Source organism: Capra hircus, chromosome 1 (genome assembly GCF_001704415.2).
Source record: "Capra hircus breed San Clemente chromosome 1, ASM170441v1, whole genome shotgun sequence".
NCBI classification, from domain to species: domain Eukaryota; kingdom Metazoa; phylum Chordata; class Mammalia; order Artiodactyla; family Bovidae; genus Capra; species Capra hircus.
This window is the reverse complement of record NC_030808.1, coordinates 80,808,157-80,826,424: the sequence shown is the minus strand read 5'-3', so window position 1 is coordinate 80,826,424 and position 18,268 is coordinate 80,808,157. Positions and strand designations below refer to the sequence as shown.

At 44.3% G+C, this 18,268-nt stretch overlaps 1 protein-coding gene across 1 annotated transcript in view; it reads right to left on the bottom strand.

Moving 5' to 3' along the window:
* The window catches only part of ETV5 (ETS variant 5), a 56,874-nt gene extending 38,989 nt beyond the window's left edge, over positions 1–17,885 (bottom strand). Inside the window, 5 exon segments of the mRNA NM_001288818.1 lie at positions 13,999–14,049; positions 14,143–14,190; positions 14,323–14,410; positions 14,532–14,649; positions 17,761–17,885. Coding sequence (NP_001275747.1) covers positions 13,999–14,049; positions 14,143–14,190; positions 14,323–14,410; positions 14,532–14,576 — 232 coding nt within the window. The 5' untranslated portion in view covers positions 14,577–14,649; positions 17,761–17,885.

Genomic DNA, 18,268 nt, shown 5'->3' with positions numbered 1-18,268 from the left:
CCAACTGGCCCAACCTAGCTTACTTTAGGATAAGGGATTGGAAAAGAGTGGAGCTTAAGACCTAAATTGTGTTAAGTGTGTTGGCTTGGAGAATCCTCTGTGCATTTGTCTTGGGAATCAAGAATGGCAGTAGGACTCTGGGCTGGAAACAAGGCTCTCCATATAACTCATGGGAAATATGACAAACGTCTGGTGCAGCCAACATCTGGGTGAGCAGACCACATCTAGGGGCTGAGGTTTCCGGGTAGGTTCATTCTGAATCTCAAACAGCAAGAACATCTCTATTTGTCCTGGGCAAAGTCCTACATGGAGAAAGCAAGGTTTCTGTTCTGGGATAGAATTTAGTATCAGTAGGTATAGGAAAAGATCTCTTCATGATTGTCACAGTAATGGTATTCAAGATTTTAAGTAATCTGTTTTCCATCATACTAATAAATTTACATAGTTTAAGAAATCAAATAGAACTACAAGGTTTATGGTAAGTAGCAATAATAGTCAGGGTTTTAGACTAGAGATTAATCATGGTGGTAGGAATTATGGTGTTGATTATTCCAGTTTATTACTTCCTTGTTTCTCAGTGAGGACCAAAAGACTGGATATTAATTACCCTGGTGGTATATCTCGGGACCCTAGGGTAAAGAATCAACCCCAAAGTAGCAGAATTCATCAATTAACAACTACGGAAGTCCTCCCTATATGGCCAATACCATCTTCTGTACAATAAATAACACAGCCAAATTAGAAACTGATAAAGCTAGTTCCTAGAACATCTGGTGCCAGGAATCAGATTTCTTCCATGCTGCGGGAAAAACCTACAGTCAGCATAAGACCGGCTTCGGGAATTGGGGTGTGGACAAAAAATAAAAACCCACTCTACTTTTCATGATTTAGAGCTAGAAATTTGGGGTAATATGTTCAGCTTGAGAAAAAGGTCTTTGAACTTATCATCGTGGTATGAACATCGGGAAAAGGCTATCAGATCCCAACAAATAGGGTTAGAATTACACAGTATTGGAACAGGAACAACCCAAGAGTAAGATTTGAATCTTGACAACTCTGCATGAAGATGGCTAGGGAATACCAGAGCGAAATAATAACCTGCAGAAGAAGAGCTAGGTTTTGCTACAGTGGAAAAAGAGGTGAGGGAAGAAGACAATTCTCTTACTCATAAGAGTAAATGAGGTTATACCAAGTATCAATACTTGGAAATTCTAGGGCAGGAATCTTTGGGGGAATGTAAGTTCAGGAATACTCTGTTGGTGAGTTTATATAAAAAATGATAGGCACTTACTTGAAAGATGGTATGCACTGGGAATTTGGGATTAATGCATGTGTGTGTGCACGCATGAGTAGTCCCTCAGTCGTGTCCGACTCTTTGTGGCCCCGTGGGACTATAGCTGCCAGGCTTCTCTGTCCATGGGTTTCTCCAGGCAAGAATACTAAAGTGGCTTGCCATTTCCACCTCCAGGGAAATCTTCCCAACCCAGGGAGCAAACCTGAGTCTCCTGTGTCTCCTGCATTGCGGGCAGATTCTTTACCTGCTAAGCCACTGGGGAACCCGAGGATCGGATGTGTATATACTGCTATATTTAATACAGATAACCAACAAGAACCTACCATATAGCACAGGGAACTCTGCTCAGTATTCTGTAATAAACTAAATGGGAAAGTAATTTTAAAAAGAATAGATACATGTATATGTATAACGGAATCCCTCTGCTGTACACCTGAAACTAACATTACATTGTTAGTCAATTATGGTCCAATATAAAACAAAAAGTTTTTAACAAAGGTATGGAGACTGTCTCCAGAGAGACCCCTATCAGTTCACAAATGGGATGGGCAGAAAAACAGGGCTAGCAGGGACATGAGATTACTTCAGAATTCTGAAAATGGAAACCTAGAGGTCTTGAATACAAGTTTAGAAATGAAAGGGAGGAAAAGGAGCTCAAAAAGAAAAAAATGGCCCAACTTTGAAAAGGTATAAATAGCATCAGTAGAGAGCAGTATCTGAAACTCCTGAGAGGTCACCTGCAAAGGCGGTGGAATTTCTCCTGGGAGACAGGAATTAAGGGTTATTGATAGAATGTCTCCCACCTGGGTTTTAAATTAGACAACAGAATTGATATCATGAAGAAGTTAAAACCATGCTCTGTAAGCCCCTCTTCCATTTTGTTTACCAGGGATGACCCTAAATCTCTGCTATGGATTCAAGCTGACAAGAGTGATACGGGTCTAGGTTATGTCCTAGACAAGTACTGGGCTTGCCAAACGCTGCTGTCTCTCAGGGAAAGGCTTCACATGGGGTTGGTGCTTCAGTGACAAGAAGCTGCGATGCTCATACCGGCTCTGGAGAGTACTGCTACTGCTAAGTCACTTCAGTCGTGTCCGACTCTGTGCGACCCCATAGACAGCAGCCCACCAGGCTCCCCCATCCCTGGGATTCTCCAGGCAAGAACACTGGAGTGAGTTGCCATTTCCTTCTCCAATGCATGAAAGTGAAAAGTGACAGGGAAGTCACTCAGTCGTGTCCGACTCTTAGAGACCCCATGGACTGCAGCCTACCAGGCTCCTACACCCATGGGATTTTCCAGGCAAGAGTAATGGGGTGGGGTGCCATTGCCTTCTCTGGAGAGTAACGTGGTGCTAAATTGTGTTTGGGCGGGACTGGTGTTATGGTATTTTACACTCTTATTGTTCCCTGGAATGTGAAATATATGACACAAGATATTAATATCTTGGAGATATTAGATACTAATATATTGGAGTTCTCAATGGAGAACTCCAGCTCTGAAGATACCAAAGTTCCAGCTTCAGGGGCCCCAGGTTGTAGCTTCTATTAGACCTCCAAACAAAGCCCTGAGGCTAGGGTAAAAGTAGGAAAAGATAAGTGGCAGTTTTACTTATAAAGGGATTTTAATTTCTCTGTGGAAAAGAGGAACTGACTGAACAAGGGGGTTATACTTTATATTGGGGGCATTTTTATTAGGTTGGGATCTTATTTGAACTAGAATGTTTATATTTTCTAGAAGCTTCCCAGGTGGCGCTAGTGGTAAAGAACTCGCCTGCCAATGCAGGAGACATAAGAGACATGGGTTGGGTCTGGAAGATTCCCCAGAGGAGGGCATGGCAACCCACTCCAGTATTCTTGCCTGGAGAATCCCATGGACACAGGAGTCTGGTGGGCTACAGTTCAAGGAGTTGCAAAGAGTCAGACACGACTGAAGCGACTTAGCATGCACGCACGTTTATGTTTTCTAGTAAATTCATATAATGGGGAGGAGAGGTGGGTGATTTGGAGGTTTGCTTCTGTTAGGCCCAGCTTGATGACTAATTACATCATCCCACCAAGTTTCCTTCCTCTTCCACTGCCTCTTCCAGCAACAGCAGCCGCTGGCTGAAATACCATTGGGCAAAGATAAGAAACTAAATGTCGCCCATGGAAGTCAGTTTGGCAGGTATTAATGTATACTTGCAACCCAAAAGGTAGCATTGCACCACCCAGGCTGACCACTCAAAATGTGTGTGGGGTCCTCTAGTCTCCAGGGGGTGCTCCTGGTTCCCCCTACCTCTTTATTCCCCCCTCCAGAGAGGAAAAATCATGACCCAAGTCAAGGAAGATGCCCAAGTCCTTAAGGGTGGGCAGGGGGCATAGCTTTGGCTAGGAAGAGAAGGGGGCCTCAAGGCCGTCCATTTACCTCTTCTTCTGCAAAGGGGCTGAAAACACTGGGAGAGGCTGGGAAGAGGTCAAAGTGGTGGGCTAAGCACAGGGAAGCCTGAATGGCCAAGGAGTCCTCAAGGGGGACCTGTGGGCCAGGGGTGAGTCTGCCAGAGTAAAGAGGTTACTGCTCATGTCCTTGGTTATTGACTAGGAGGACAAGTTTCTAACTGGAATTTAGGATATTGGCCTTATCCTTTCTTCACCTCTACTAGTACTAACAGTAATGACAGGTGATTTTTTTTTTTAAAGGGTTTTTATTCTAAGTCTGGCTAAAATAGATGGAAAAAGACTCTAATACTTTTTTCTCCTCCCCAAAGAAGTGGTCATGTTAGTAAGAGGAACCCACCTTGCATGAATGTACTAAGTCAGGAATGTCCTGACTCACAGAAGGGAACTGCAGGTCAGAAAGAGGACCTATTACTGAACAGTTACATGTCCTCAGCACAAAACTGCATCTTTCAAATTGTCATTTCCAAACAGAAAACAGGTGTTCTCAAATAGGGAAGATAATCTAATGCCAATGGTAGTAGGCAGGATGATTTTTTTGACCCAGATGAACGAGTTTCAGATTGACTTCCTTCAAGTTCACACTCTTGCCACACTTCAGCATTATTCTTGAAACAGCTTGGATTTGTGTAGTTTCTTTTCTTCCAGCGACTCATTTATCCTAACAATTTAGGGCTGTTATTTTAGAATTCTGAAAATGGAAACCCAGAGGCCTTGAAGAGTTCGAAATGCAAGGGAGAAAAAGGAGCTTAGAAAAGAAGAGGCCCAACTCTGACTGAAGTAGGGCTTGCCTGTTAGTAGATTCGGGGCTCTGCCATCAGAGAAGGTTGCACTGTGCGTGTATTCTGATTGCCTCAGTGTCACACCCCTACACTCTGGGCTGTGGAGAAACCAATATGATAGACAACTTCTTTATCTTTCACCATCAAGAGAGAGGCCTAGAGAGAGCCCTGTTCTCCCAGCTCTGTTGGAGGCGCAGGGCTGGCCTCCCCCACTGTAGGCTTTCCGTCAGCCACAGCAGCCTCTACCATGAGGGGCTGCTCACGATGGAACACACCGTCAGGAAAGGGGGAGACAGGGCAATCCTCATGAATAGAGAAAAAATGCAAAACAAGCCTTCTTTAACAGCCCTTCTATAATTTATTCCCAATTCATTTGATTCTCATCCAAACTGGCATTAAAGCAGCAACAATACTTGAAGTGGGATTTAATCACTGTGGAAAATTTTACCTTCAAGTTTAAAATTCATGTTAAAAATGTAACAGGAGGAAACTCAAACCCTAAGGAAAGTGGCTTCCCCTCCGAGAGAATCATTCCCCTCTATCTACAGCTTTGCTGCTCCTAAAGGCAGAAACGCGTCAAGTGTGTGAAGAGTGCCTACACTGTGACTTGACCCCTTGCACAGAGTCTTACTGGGGTACAGCGTTAGCTGCACAAAATCTAGAGGCACCCTGGGAAGACTTGGGTAGAGTTTGCATTTTAAAAGAAGAATCAGAAAATGAAAAATGGCCCTAGCTCATTTTTTTTCTATTCACTCCTAAGGTCACCCCAAGGACTCTTAGAACTAGTATTACAGACTTACCTCCCTGCAGGCTGGAGGCTGGTGTTGGGGGCTGCTGAACAACAGGGTAGGGAGGGAACAGAACTGAGTGGTGGTGTGCAAAGAGAAGGCCGCTGTGGCTCAGGCAGAGGTGAAGAAACAAAAGACGGGGGTTCTCTGCTTTTGGACACTGACAGCCTAAGAGAAACCGGTTGCTTCTTGCTTCAACAGGAATGGAAATTGAGAAGCAGGGACTATGTTTAATTTGTCAAAATACAGACTACATTAAAGCCCTATGCTGCTATGTCCTTATTCCCCAAGAAATAAAGATTTCAAGGCTGGTGGGGAAGGAAAGAAAAGGAAGCTGGGGAGGAGCAGAAATGTTCTGACTCTGAAGTACCCCCAGCACAGTGACATGATCACCACTGAGTTATTCTCTACTAAAACTCAGATTAGGAAACGTGGGGGAAGGCCTTCCAGGATCTGGTCTTTACTGTGGGCAGCTGAGTAGAGGAGACATCCCTCCTCTCCCTCTATTCTACCTTTTCTATGGGAAAAGTATAAAAGACCCTCATTAAGTGCCCTTTCAGGCAATTACAAAGCATTTCCAGGCACTCAGCTGAAAAGTGTTTATGTAAGCTAAGTCCTCCTCAGCCTCTCTGGAGAAGCAGCACAAACATCAGCATCCTCTTACACAGCAGATATCTAGGGTTACCTCCTGAGAGGTTTCAAACTCTCACAAAAAGACAATCTGCCCAGGCCTGTTCTTTTTTTTTTATAGGGAAAGGAAGACATCCTTGGAAAACCAATTTATAGCAAGGGAAATATTTCAGAAAAAAAAAAATACAGCAAAACACAAATGCAAATAGCCTTGTTAGGTTGTGAGGACGAAGAGCAGGAACTAAGAGATCTTAGTTGAAAACCCTGAGAAAATGGCACTGGATCATTACTATCAAGTTTTGTTATGGTTTTTAATGGACTGTCCTTTATGCTTATCAAGACAGCCATGGTCTAGCCCACACAGACCTTTTGGGGTTGGGGGTTGTCTGTGAGCTGTTGGCCAAGAGCCCAGGAGATGTTTAGGGTGGGCAATACTGAGGCAAGTGTACCCCCAGAAGCTGGCCTAGTTTTGGAGTGAGGAGGCCACTCTGATTTGGGGGTTCATCAGAGGCTGGGTTCATTCTAGCACTTCCTGAGATGTTCATTTGATGAGGTAAGGCATTTGAGTGCCCAATGGGAGTGTTTACCTGAGGAGCAGTCTGGGAAGGGTCACTTTAAAATGATATGTTTCTGGCCACAGTGGGAAACTAAATGGGAGAGAGACTGCCAAGGAGTAGAGAAGTTGTAGCTGGGTCCTCCCATGTTAAAAGGTGTATGTGAGTGCTGTGGCAGGCAAACACCCCACCAGTTCTTCAGGACTGGAATAAAGACTGGAGAAGAGGAGGCAGGAATCTTCAGTGGAGAGATAAAGCCACAGCCCCAAGGGAACCAAGAGATAAAAGGGTAATATCCTCAGATCAAGTCTCAACACCTCTCTCTCCAGGGAAGCTAAACCACCCTCTCCTATTATCACTCCCCCTAGACAGCTTCAGTCTAAAATGAGAGACAAAGGGGTGGGGGCAGATAGCAGGGTCGGTAGCAGCCCTTCGGCCTAAGCCACCAGCCTGGTAGTTGGAGGGTTAAAAATCAGCACTTAAAAGAAAACTCAAACCCTATTAAGCCCAGGCTTGGAGAACAGGGAGCAGCAGGGAAGCCAAAGGAAACTAATTTTGGAGGTTCTCCAAACTGCCAATCACAAGCATATTTCTAACAGTCCCAGTGTTGTTTGAGTTGGTTGTTTTTCCACAGGCTGCACAATGGGGTCTGGTTATTCATTGAAAAAGTCTGCAAGGGAGCCCCGCCCTCCATTCACAACCAATTTGGAATGCTCCATTCAGGCAAGGGGGGTGGGGAACTCAGCAGCTCAGCTCGCTGGGGCAGACGGAGCAGAGCCCAGCTGTCGCTGCAGGGACGCTTGCTCGCCCAGCGCGCAGTGTTTCTGTAAGAAATTCAGACACTGCAGGCGCCTGCCTGCTCCACACTCTCCCTAAGACTCAGATGGCCGAGACCCTGGCTGAAATCTGCAAGGGTGTGCAAGTCAGCTCTAAGTGAGGTCGGCAAGTGCCCTCTGGCAAAAGGAATCTATCTTGCGCTGCCCACTTCAGAAACTGATTGTAGCTACCAGCTGAAACAGACTTCAGTGGTATTTCTCCTGCCCCCAGGGGTGAGCTGGTTTGCATTAGAGGACAGCTCTCCATGGAAGCTCAGCCTTTCCAAACTCCTAGCTTTTCCATTCCAATAACAGTATTGGGAGCCACCTGGTTTCCTCCCCAAGGGAGTGGGTCTCTGGAGACACTACAGGAGTCTGGCAGCAAAGGGGGGAGGGGTCAAGCTACCTATTATGAACAGTTTCACAGTTCCTTTTCCTGGATTTGCATCCGGCCTGAAAGGTTTATAATACTCCCCCTGAATGCTCATGAGACATCAAAAGAGAAGAGATCTATAGTCTGTGAGTGAAAACTACTCCAAGGGCAACACAAAGTACAAGGCTAAAAACTGGTTGGGTTTCTATTCTTTTCAAACCTTCAATAATCACCCTAAGGAAGATGTTATGAAGCCAGTCTAGTGTAGACTTCGTTTCAAGGGAAGAATATGCTGCTTCAGGAAAACCAGATCCAGGGGATAAATGTTAGTATGTGGGTTTTCCCTCTTTTTCAAAACATATTTGACTATTTTCAAATGTCTTCTGTGGACCACTTCTCACTGCCTGCCCCCACTGCCACAAGCCAGTGAACTCAGATGGTTGACCGCTGGAAGCATTTCTCTGAATCTAACTAACCAGACTCTCCATTCAGTGCCTTGGCTGCTCTGCAGAACAGCCTGAAACTCCTGGCTAGATCTTATCCTGCTCCCTGGAATCTTCACCCTCAGCTGCAGCTTTCGTCTAGATGCTCCTCCTGTTAGGCAGGGGTGCCTCTTTGCTAGGCAGGGCCCCTTTATGAAGGGACTCTTCTCAACTGTAACATCCGAGTTTCTGAGTGGCTAGTCCACTGTCATTTACCTGCCAAACTCAAGGGTGGACTTAACCTTTTGGTTATACACCTGCACACTCATGTGCGCACCCACCCAGACACACTAGGGGCCTAGTGTCTTTGTGTCTCCTTTATTTTAAGCTGAGTCTTTTACAGGAATGGGACAATGATAAAAACTGACGACCAAAGCCTCTGTCAAATGAGCTTGATGAGTTCACAAAATGAATTTTTAAAAAAGAAACCTAATCCGGTACTGGCATCAGCATGCCTGGCACTTGTCCAAGAGCTGGGAGCTGCAACATGACAAGACTCCGAGCTCCTTGGACTGCAAGTGGAGAAGCGCTATGTGCCAGGGCACAGATGGGGCCCAGGCTGCCTCAAGGGCAGCCATGTGCCCGAGGGGGGGCTGGCAGCCTCTGAGCCCAGATGAGCTTTATCACAATTAAGACCCCAGAAACATGTGGAGGAACAGTCTCTGGGTAGAGGATTACACATCAGACCCTACCCCACCCCACCAGTGGTAATGTTTTTTCTAGGACTGAAGTTAAAACAGTGATACTAGATGGGTGAAATGGCAGATAATAGAAATTCTCAGCTTTATCAGACTACCCACATCTTAATCTTAAGGCAGAAGAATGCTGAAAAACAGGGGATAGACTGTAATTTCGTGATGCTGGGATTTTGTTACCTCTGGAATCTACAAAATGATCTGCCCAGCAGACACAGGTGTAATTTTCTATCCCAAGTCTTTTGCACCAAACATGGAAGACTGGAAGGGTTACTGGGTTTTATTAGAGGATTGAGAGCAGAGAGACATAGAAGAGGAAGAGAAAAAGTCTGTTGTTTTTAATAAGCCTAACTGAATTAAAGTTAGATGAAAACAGATTTTGTGTAAACACATGGCTCTGTTCAATAAATGGGAATGCTAGGGCTTTGGTTCTTAGGAGTCCTGCATTATAAGGATTTTGGATGCTATCAAGGATAGGATTTCAAATCATGTAGCCCTTTCTCAGTGGTAAGGTAGGGAGTGGGCTAGCTAACAAAGACATTGAAAGGTTTGTAAAAATTGGAGTCAAATAACCTCTAGCTTTCCTGCTCTTGCTTTAGCTCTCTTGTTTCTTCTCTCTACCTTCAGAGCTATAGGCTCTAGAAAAGGATTAAATAAGAGCCTCAACTCCCTCAAGCCTCTTATTTTTAAAGTGCCTACTGTTGTCTTTTTCACCTTGTGTTAAGAAAGACTTTAGGATGCTCCTTTCATATAGAAATGGCCCAAAAACAGAAAGCAAGTAAACGGAGAGTTTGCTACAGTATTTCTGGGGCCAAAATAACTGCCCTCTCCCAGAGGAAGTCACTCCTCCCCCCATCATATCAACCTCCTGAGCAGTTAAAAAAAAAAAAATCCAGATGAATAATCTCATATTGAAATGGGATTAAGATCAATATACTTTAGGTTCAAGGGCTGCCATAACAGTTAATCCTATTTCCCAGCCATCTATTGCAAATGTCTTTATGAAAAGTTGATTTTATCAGTTAATTAGCCAGTCTTAGGAAATTACCCTTACTTCCTCCAGTCAGTCCATTCTTTTTGAAGCACAGATCTAAGAAGAACACTTCAAGGGGAAAACACGGCCATTTGGATTTTAAAACCATTCTTTCAACTATATTTGTTTAGAGATCATGTTTTAAAATAAGATTTTACCGTGTCTTTTCCTCAATGTAAAATATTTTATTTCTTCAAAATGCTGCCAGGTATAACAGTCACAATATCACAGTGAAATGAGTGAAATTTAAAAAAATCAAAACTTAAATCTGCATTTAAAAACGCTATGTATATATGCTAAAACCTAGTAATACCCTAGGTTTCCCTGAGGGCTCAGCGGTAAAGAATCCACCTGCAATGCAGGAGACACGGGTTCAATCCCTGGGTCAGGAGACTCCCTGGAGGAGGAAATGGCCACCCACTTCAGTATTTTTGCCTGGGAAATCCTAGGGACAGAGGAGACGGGTGGGCTACAGTCCATGGTTCCCAAAGAATCAGACTGAGAAAAGAGAGAGTAATACCCTAAGATGCCCAAACAATCAGTTCAGAAAACTGAATATTAAGGTGTCCAAACAGTTCAGAAAACTGAATTATCAACTCCCACCCCTAACCCAACACTAAGCACTTTGATTGTTATCCTCAGTTTCGATTTGCAGCTGATTCTGTAAAATGCAGTCCACACTTATTTACTGGCCCAGATTCCGTGGCTTGGTAGCTCTGTGTGTTACTGCACACATAGCTAAACACATTTATAACACATAGGATACACAGTGTGTACACGCACAAACGTCTTTTGGAAAACATGCCAGTTTTCTGATTTTTCTGTTTTATTATTTCTCTTTCTTCCAAATCCTATGCACAAAACTCAAAGCACCAAGGTACTTAATAAGTTTCTTGGGACTGTAGAATGAAGAGAACTATGGGTTAGACTGGGCAGCCCACTCTCAACCGGGCTTTCCTAAGGGCCAGCTCCAGGCATCTGAAATCATGAGGGAGCCTCTGAGTATGACAGTGCCCTTGGTTCTGCAGCTTTGTGAGAGCTTCTTTAAGGATAGGATTTTATATACTTTTCCTCCCTCATTTCACTTAACCCCTCCCATTTGCCCCTAATCACCGGTGTGTCTCCAGCTGTCTGGACCTTATATTATCCCCTTAATAAAATGAAAGGGTTAGGCAAGACCATCTCTAAAAGGGACTTGTAGCTCAAACAATCTGGGATCTTCAGGGTTATTTATCAGGATCAAGGGACAATGGGTGGCAAAGGCAGAACCCCTATGTCTATAGGTGGCACTTTTTATTCCCTTGAACATGACCTGTAAGAGATTCTAGGGGGGATACTTAACTAACTTCTGTATTTGTGAAGTAAGGGGAAATCTATACAACTAGAAGTTGTATTTCTATAAGACTTATGAAATGTCTCACCTCTCTTTTAACTCTTAAGAACAGCGGTTTCATTTATTTAAAAAAAAATTATGAATGGATGCCTATGGGTAGGAACCCAAATCTGGAAAATATAAAAAACCTCTTTAGAAGCTGAGCTGACAGCGTTTACCAAAAAAAGTAAGCCATCATCTTCAAACCTGACCTTCTAAAATAAGTTACCCACATCACTTGGTATTTCTTTTTCTCTACATACATACCAAAACTCTCACATACAACATGGAAAACTAGTCAAGTCAACAGTAACAGGAAAGGTAGACTACTGCTCATGGCAGGTCACATAAGAGTATTTGTTACAAATGTTTCAGCCACCTTCGGGGAGGGATTTGCCTTACTGGGCAAGTGCAAGTTTGGTTTCCAGTTCATTGATCCAGTGATTTAAACTGGTTCAAAAGATTTTATTAAAGTTGCATGAGCTTCTCCTACTTCCCTGGAAGTTAGGGCTCTTCCAGGAGGGGGCTGGAGTGGAAGCTGATCCTCAATAGGAGATTGTGAAATGTACTCACAGAGAAAGGGTCTGCCCAGCCCTGGGCTCTGCCAGCTCCCGTGAGTCTATACTGCCTGTCTCAACTGCAGTGAAAAGTCACACATATAACAGCAAGAAGACATAGTTCAAGAATACACCTCCCCACATCCGTGTTCCTGCCTAACCTCTGTCTGAATCTATCCTTCTTTTGGCTTCATCTCTAGAAAGAAAAGTCAGAGAAGAGGGGAAAATTCTCAAAGACTCTCTGAGGCTACTCAAACATCTGCTTTATCCTTAAACACAGAAAACCCCAACCTTAAGAAGTTAAAGCAAAAAGCAAACAAAGAAACACATCACACTTGGTAAGCAGAAACATCTCCCAAAGCAGCTCCATTTTAGGTATGGCACTTTAAAGAACTTCGCACATTCTATTTGCCGAGCAGGAATTATTTCTAAGGAGCCAGAACACATTTATTGATTCCTTTACTGAAGCCTCTTCCTGCAGATAAATATCTATCCAAATATCCTGTCTGCTGACATCTTTCTCTAAGGAACCTACCTCTGCTTCAGCACATGAAATCTATCTGAATGCAGTCATCTCACCTCCCTTCTAACTCTTCTGGGTTACAGAGAAACAAACAAAAGTGTCATAAAAGCATTTCAAAGAACCTCTGCCAAGAAAGCCTCCCAAACAGACTGCAGTTTATGCTGCTCTGAGCAAGAACTGGAAAGGCTGGGCCAGACTGTCAACACAGAACAAAGTCGAATTATAATCCTGTCTTTTATCTTGCGCGGGCGCGCGCACACACACACACACACACACACACACACACGCGCGCTCTCTCTCTCTCTCTCTCTCTCTCTCTCTCTAGGTTATCTTTCTTTAGCCCTTCAGTGGCAAGTTTCCCAATCATTTGAAAGCAATCAGAGGGCAATAATTAACATGCATTTACTTTCCTATAGAAAACATCCACACCAAGCTGTGACAAAGCTAAGGTAGCCCTGCATCTGTGAGTTACAGTTTGTTCCCTTTGCACATTTCCTAGCATCTCCCCAGGAATATGAGGCCTATCACTGAAGAATGTTTAGCTAGTACCTCTGGTCTTTCATGTATTGATTTCGAATATGCAGCTTTTACTTAGATCCAAAGATATCCTCTCTCCCAGTGGCATTTTTACACACACACACACACACACATACACACACACACACACACACACAAGATAAGACAAAGCTGGGAAAAATGTGTTGGTGCAAAATGAGAAATCAAATCCTTGCCTGGCTCAGGTGCTTGCTATTATAAACTATGACTAAGACACAAATTTTTCTATGATGCAACTCTCAAGAGGCAGCATTTTCTCCAGGCCTATCTTCTAAACCTGCTCATTCGCCAGTGACTAATGCTCTCTAGAGCTGCCCTGTGCTGCTCAAATTTCATCAGCCAGCTTTGTCCTTGATAGCTTTGCCTGGACCATGAAAGCTCCCAGACCTGTTGAGGACAGCCCCCAAAAGATCAGTGTAAAGCTAACTGTGCCCTTGCCAGCACCCTAGAGCCATCTTCTGAGCTTCCATGGCATTTGTTATCTCAGTGATATGAGCACTTAAAGACCATTTTAAGTAAAGGTTTTTACTCTTCTCTGAATGATAGTCTTGACAACTACATGAAAAATAAGTGTAAATCAGGTCACTCTGTGACCATTTTTTGGTCAACTTTGAGCTAGAAAAGAAATTGACAACATGTTGGGTGAAGCCACAATTAACTGAAATCTTTCATTAACTATTTTCTGCACCTTTAAAAGAAAAAAAAAAGTCAGGCTCATGATTTCTATCAAGGACTTAATTTATAAAAACCCCAAAAAACCACTGAAAGAGAATGTCTGACTAATGGATGCTTGGTTCAGTAACTTATATATAACTTTAGTTAACTTAAGAATTAGGACTTTTTGAGCTTGAAGTTTTGCAAAATTCTTTAGGCAAAAATTTTAAGATAATCATATTTGGTAAACCTTACCTGTAATAAAAGTACTTTAGAAATAACTTTAGTAAGGAACGAAACGAGAGTTTGGGGAGGGGGTTAATTTTGAATTATTAAAAGAAACCAAACACATACCACTGTCCAAAGAGGCTGGCTACAGCTGAAAAGTATTCTAGACACAGATGATCGAGGACCAAACACTCCCGGAACACATGTGCCACCACCAGAAAGGTACTTACAGTTATCAGACTGAAAATCTGGGACAAACTGTTCGTCATCAGGAACTTGTGCTAGAAAAGAGATTTTTATTTTAGATCTTTAAGTTTTATTAAAAAGCACAGTCAAATGTTTTATGTGGAAAACAGAACAGCCAAGAAACTTGCCTTCAGCTAACCAAGCCTCTTGAAGTTGACTGAGATCCTGAAACAACTCTGGAATTGAAAACAGAAGACACCAGAATGAGGAGAATTCTCCTAGGGGGAAGAGGGAAGAAGCTGGCTGTGTGCGCAGTTTTCGCAGGGAGCCATATGAACAAGCCACAACAGAGGGGAGAGCTGCACTACCTTCAGAATCATGAGCCAGATCTGTGTCCAAAAACTTCCTCTTTCTGTCAATCACAGGCCGCCCTCTACTCTCCTCTGACCGAGATTTCTGAAAGAGGCCAATAGACAGTTAAGACGTAAGTGTAGTAAAGGGGTCCAAAGAGGGCTGTGCCATAAGACTCACGTTCGAAGAAGGAAGACAAAACAAACCAAAAGCCACATAAACTTACCCCTGGGACCATAAAAGGGACTTGTTGATCATAAAACCCATCCATGGTGCTTCCAACGTCTCTAATATCACTTTGGAAGGTTTCAGCATTGAGCAATTTCTCGGGGGAAGGGGTCCTCCTGTAACAGGAATTTGGGACATTTTAGCCCAGGTGAGGGGAAAGAAATGAAGTGATTTTATATTGCTAGTTCTTTTAGCAATGTTCTTTTCTGTGGGAAATCACTCACTCACTCTGAGGTACTTAAAGACCACCATTCAAGGTGTAAGCTTTATAGACTAACCTGGGCTTGATTAAGGGCATCAAAGATTCATGGTACACTTAGTGCCAAATCCATTCACCTAGTCATTCTTTTAGTCTTTTTTATTTAATCATTAAGATTATAGGTTTACTACCATCTGTCTCCTACCCCAAAAAATAAATAAATAAATAAAAAGGACCTTATTTTCATCTAAAAAGATGATTTCAAGATTCTTTCTGTAAGAAGATTCCCCAGGGTGTTTGTAGTGTTAGGGTTTTTTTTTTTTAAAGACAATTTAATTTTTGATAGTACAGTGACAGGAAGTAGAGAAACTGGGTTTAAGCATTCCAAATTATTTGCAATTAAGAATCTGACATACATAGTGCTTCTAAAAGTATTTTGTAGGTCAGTGGTATAAAACTATATATAGTTCCAAGAATATAAGGATCCAGAGATATACTTATCTTCAGACACAACTCTTCATTAAAACTTATATCTTTTGTCCAAACAGGTATAGTGTTGGTAATGTCACAGATATCTCCCTGGCAACTCACAAAGAAAGCTATAACATTTCCAACTTTTAAAAGAATAAAATAGCTAAGAAAACTAATGCATAAAGTTAACTAAATTCCATTACACATATTGTAAATGCATCTCTACCACAGATCTTTAAAAATCATTAAAAGTAAAAGTTTCACGGAAAGAAAAATCTGTTTATTATAGTGAAATCAATTTTTCTTACATGATTTAGAAAATTAAACTGTTTCAGCACTGTCAAGTATTGGGTTTTGGAAAGAGAGGCTGGGGATCCAAATGGACAGGAGGGAACTGTTTCTAATTTGGGAGGTATAAAGTAACAATGTCAGGAAGGTACCATTCTTCAAATACAAATTCAGTTAGGTTAATAAAATGGGAGAAATATTAATTTCACTCACCCCAGCTCTAAGCAATTCAAAATAATTAAGGATAAATCTTTTTAAGTAGTATACAAATTTTAAATAGGGAACCTTTTCTCAGTGGGCAATGGCATCCAATTTGTTTTTCATACTGTGTGAAGCATATCAAATTTTTGTATGTTAGTATACAAGGAAACCCTTCACCGCCAGCCTCCCCTCCGCACCTTAGTCCAAGTAATAAAATATTTTCAAAGTCAGAGGGAGAGGAGCAAAACTACACACTTCGTAACTTCCTAGAAAAACACTCCAGGTAGCTTGCCTGCATGCCTTCCAAACAAGCGCTAAAAAGTTCAACATAAAGTTTTCTTCCCAAATGTCACCAGCCCGTAAACAAAATCAGAGATGGCATCAGCAGCGAGTTGAAGGGTAAGAAAACGAGCTCTCTGTAGCCTTCAAAAATTTGTCAGTTTAAATAAGTCATGGCCTTAGAAAGTCTGTAAACGTCTATAGGAGAAGTGGACAACGGGTACGAGATCGGAGGGGTAGATATTTTCAGAGATTCACAATGAAATACGACGCAAAAATACTTCACCATGAAAAGCAAAAATAGTTTTTAAAAAATTAAAGAAGCTGTTATAAGCAAACCCAAAAGAGGTAACAAAGTTCTTTAAAGCAGCTCTCAAAGTTCAAGGGCTAGAAAAATCGCGTTCAAAGTATACATATTTTTTTAAGCTTGAAGGGAAAGCTCGAATTCATCCAGGAGTTTAGACCACTTCCTTTGTGCCCCCCCCCAACCCCCACCTCCCGGTACCCCGAGGAAAAACCTTAACACGGCTTAGCGGCGCGATCGAGGCCCCTCCCCCGCGGCGCGCAGCGGGCCCGGTTTTATGAATGAGAGAGCGAGCCGCAGCCGCCACATCAGGTAAAGGCTGTAACTGGATCCCTCGCACTGGGCCCCATTCACAAAACAAGACACACTTCCACCCAATTCCCAGCCTTCTCCATTCATGAAAACTCCTTCAGATGAGCCCCCGCCCCCACTCCCAACGCAAGCCCTGCCTCCGACGCAGGCCCCTCACCCCAGCGTTTTAGGAAGAAAGCTCAATGCTTCATTCACAAAAAAAGGAAAGAAAAAAAAAAAAAAAAGCCGCAGGGAGCAGCGAGCCAACGAAAGAAACCCGCTTCATTCATAAAGTCACCCACATTCATAAAAACGAGCTGCGGCGCCGGGAGCTACCAACCGCCTCCAATCCTTCCCCCACCCCAAAACCCTTCCAAACATCTCTCTTTGGCACCCCTCCTCAATCAGGAGTTCGGCTCCCCCCTAGAGGTCCCCTCCCCTCTGAAAATTCGGTCAGATCCCAAATCCAGCTCGAAGCTCCAACGTCTCTCCATCCCCCTCCGCACCCATCTTTTTCTTTTCCACCATCCCCAGGCCGCGGTTCTTATGTTCCCCGATTTCTCCAGAATCGCCGGCAACCTGACGCCCTCAGTCTGCTGGGGGTGGGATGGGGGGGATTGGGTGTCCGCTTTCCACAACGTGAAACTTGCAAGGCCTGCATAAGTTCCTGGCCGACCCCCAACGCCACACGCTGCACATGCCTATGTCACTTTACCCCTCCTGGTACTGGGGTGGGGGCGCATCACCTCTCAAACATTCTCCCTAAGCTGCTTTCTGCCGCCTCCCCACTGCAAAGATCGGCGGAGTGCCTCTTCTCGCGAGCCTCCAAGTCCCCTCGAGGTTCTCAGATCTCCGGAGACTATAAAGACCGCAACTCCGCACCCTTCCATCCCCACCCGGGAGCCCCCGCACCTCGCGTTCCCGCCGGCCTCCCCCGCGACGTGCGGAAACCCGTTCTCCTCGAGCTCCGGAACCGTTAGCCGCCCCCGTCCGACGCCTCCCAGGAACCGAACCGGACCGGGCCCCGGGAGGAGAGGAGGGCGGTGAGCTCCGCGAGGGAGGGGGGCCCAACCTCGATTTAAAAAGTGCACCCCGACTTTGAGGATTCTGAATCAGTCAGTGAACTCTAGCCAGCTGGGCCCTTCCTGGACACCCCACTCAGAAGCCCCCGCTGTCCACTTGACGCCCCCTCACCTGAGGCGGTGGCTCTCCTCCCCTTGCAGCGGCCCCGGGGCGCAGGCGCGCTCACGCACGCGCGCACCGGGCCTGGGAGCCTAGGCTAATGGCTGGGCCGAACCGCTCCGAGAACACTGAACCGCTCCGCGCACCAGCGGCTGGACTCTGCGCCGCAGCTGCCAACCAGGCTGGAGCGCTGGCCCGGCCCCCAGCGGCCTGCCGCTCTGCTCTCTGCTATTGGCCCGCGGCTGTAGCCCAGCCGCGTTTCCATTGGCCCGAGGCCGCTCCAGCGGCTGTCCATCGCTTCTTGTTTACCCTGTCTGCGGGCAAATCCAACCAAGCCGCCCCATCAACTCCGATTCCCATTGGTCAACAGCGCGTCCCTCCCTACCTCTCCGGGGTCTGTTTTGCATAATTTATGCAGTGGGGGACCATTGACCAATCAGCTCAGGCTTGTTTATATAATGAATATAAGGACGTTTTTCATTCATAAAAAACGCGACCTGAGGGGGAAGCTTAGCTGAGT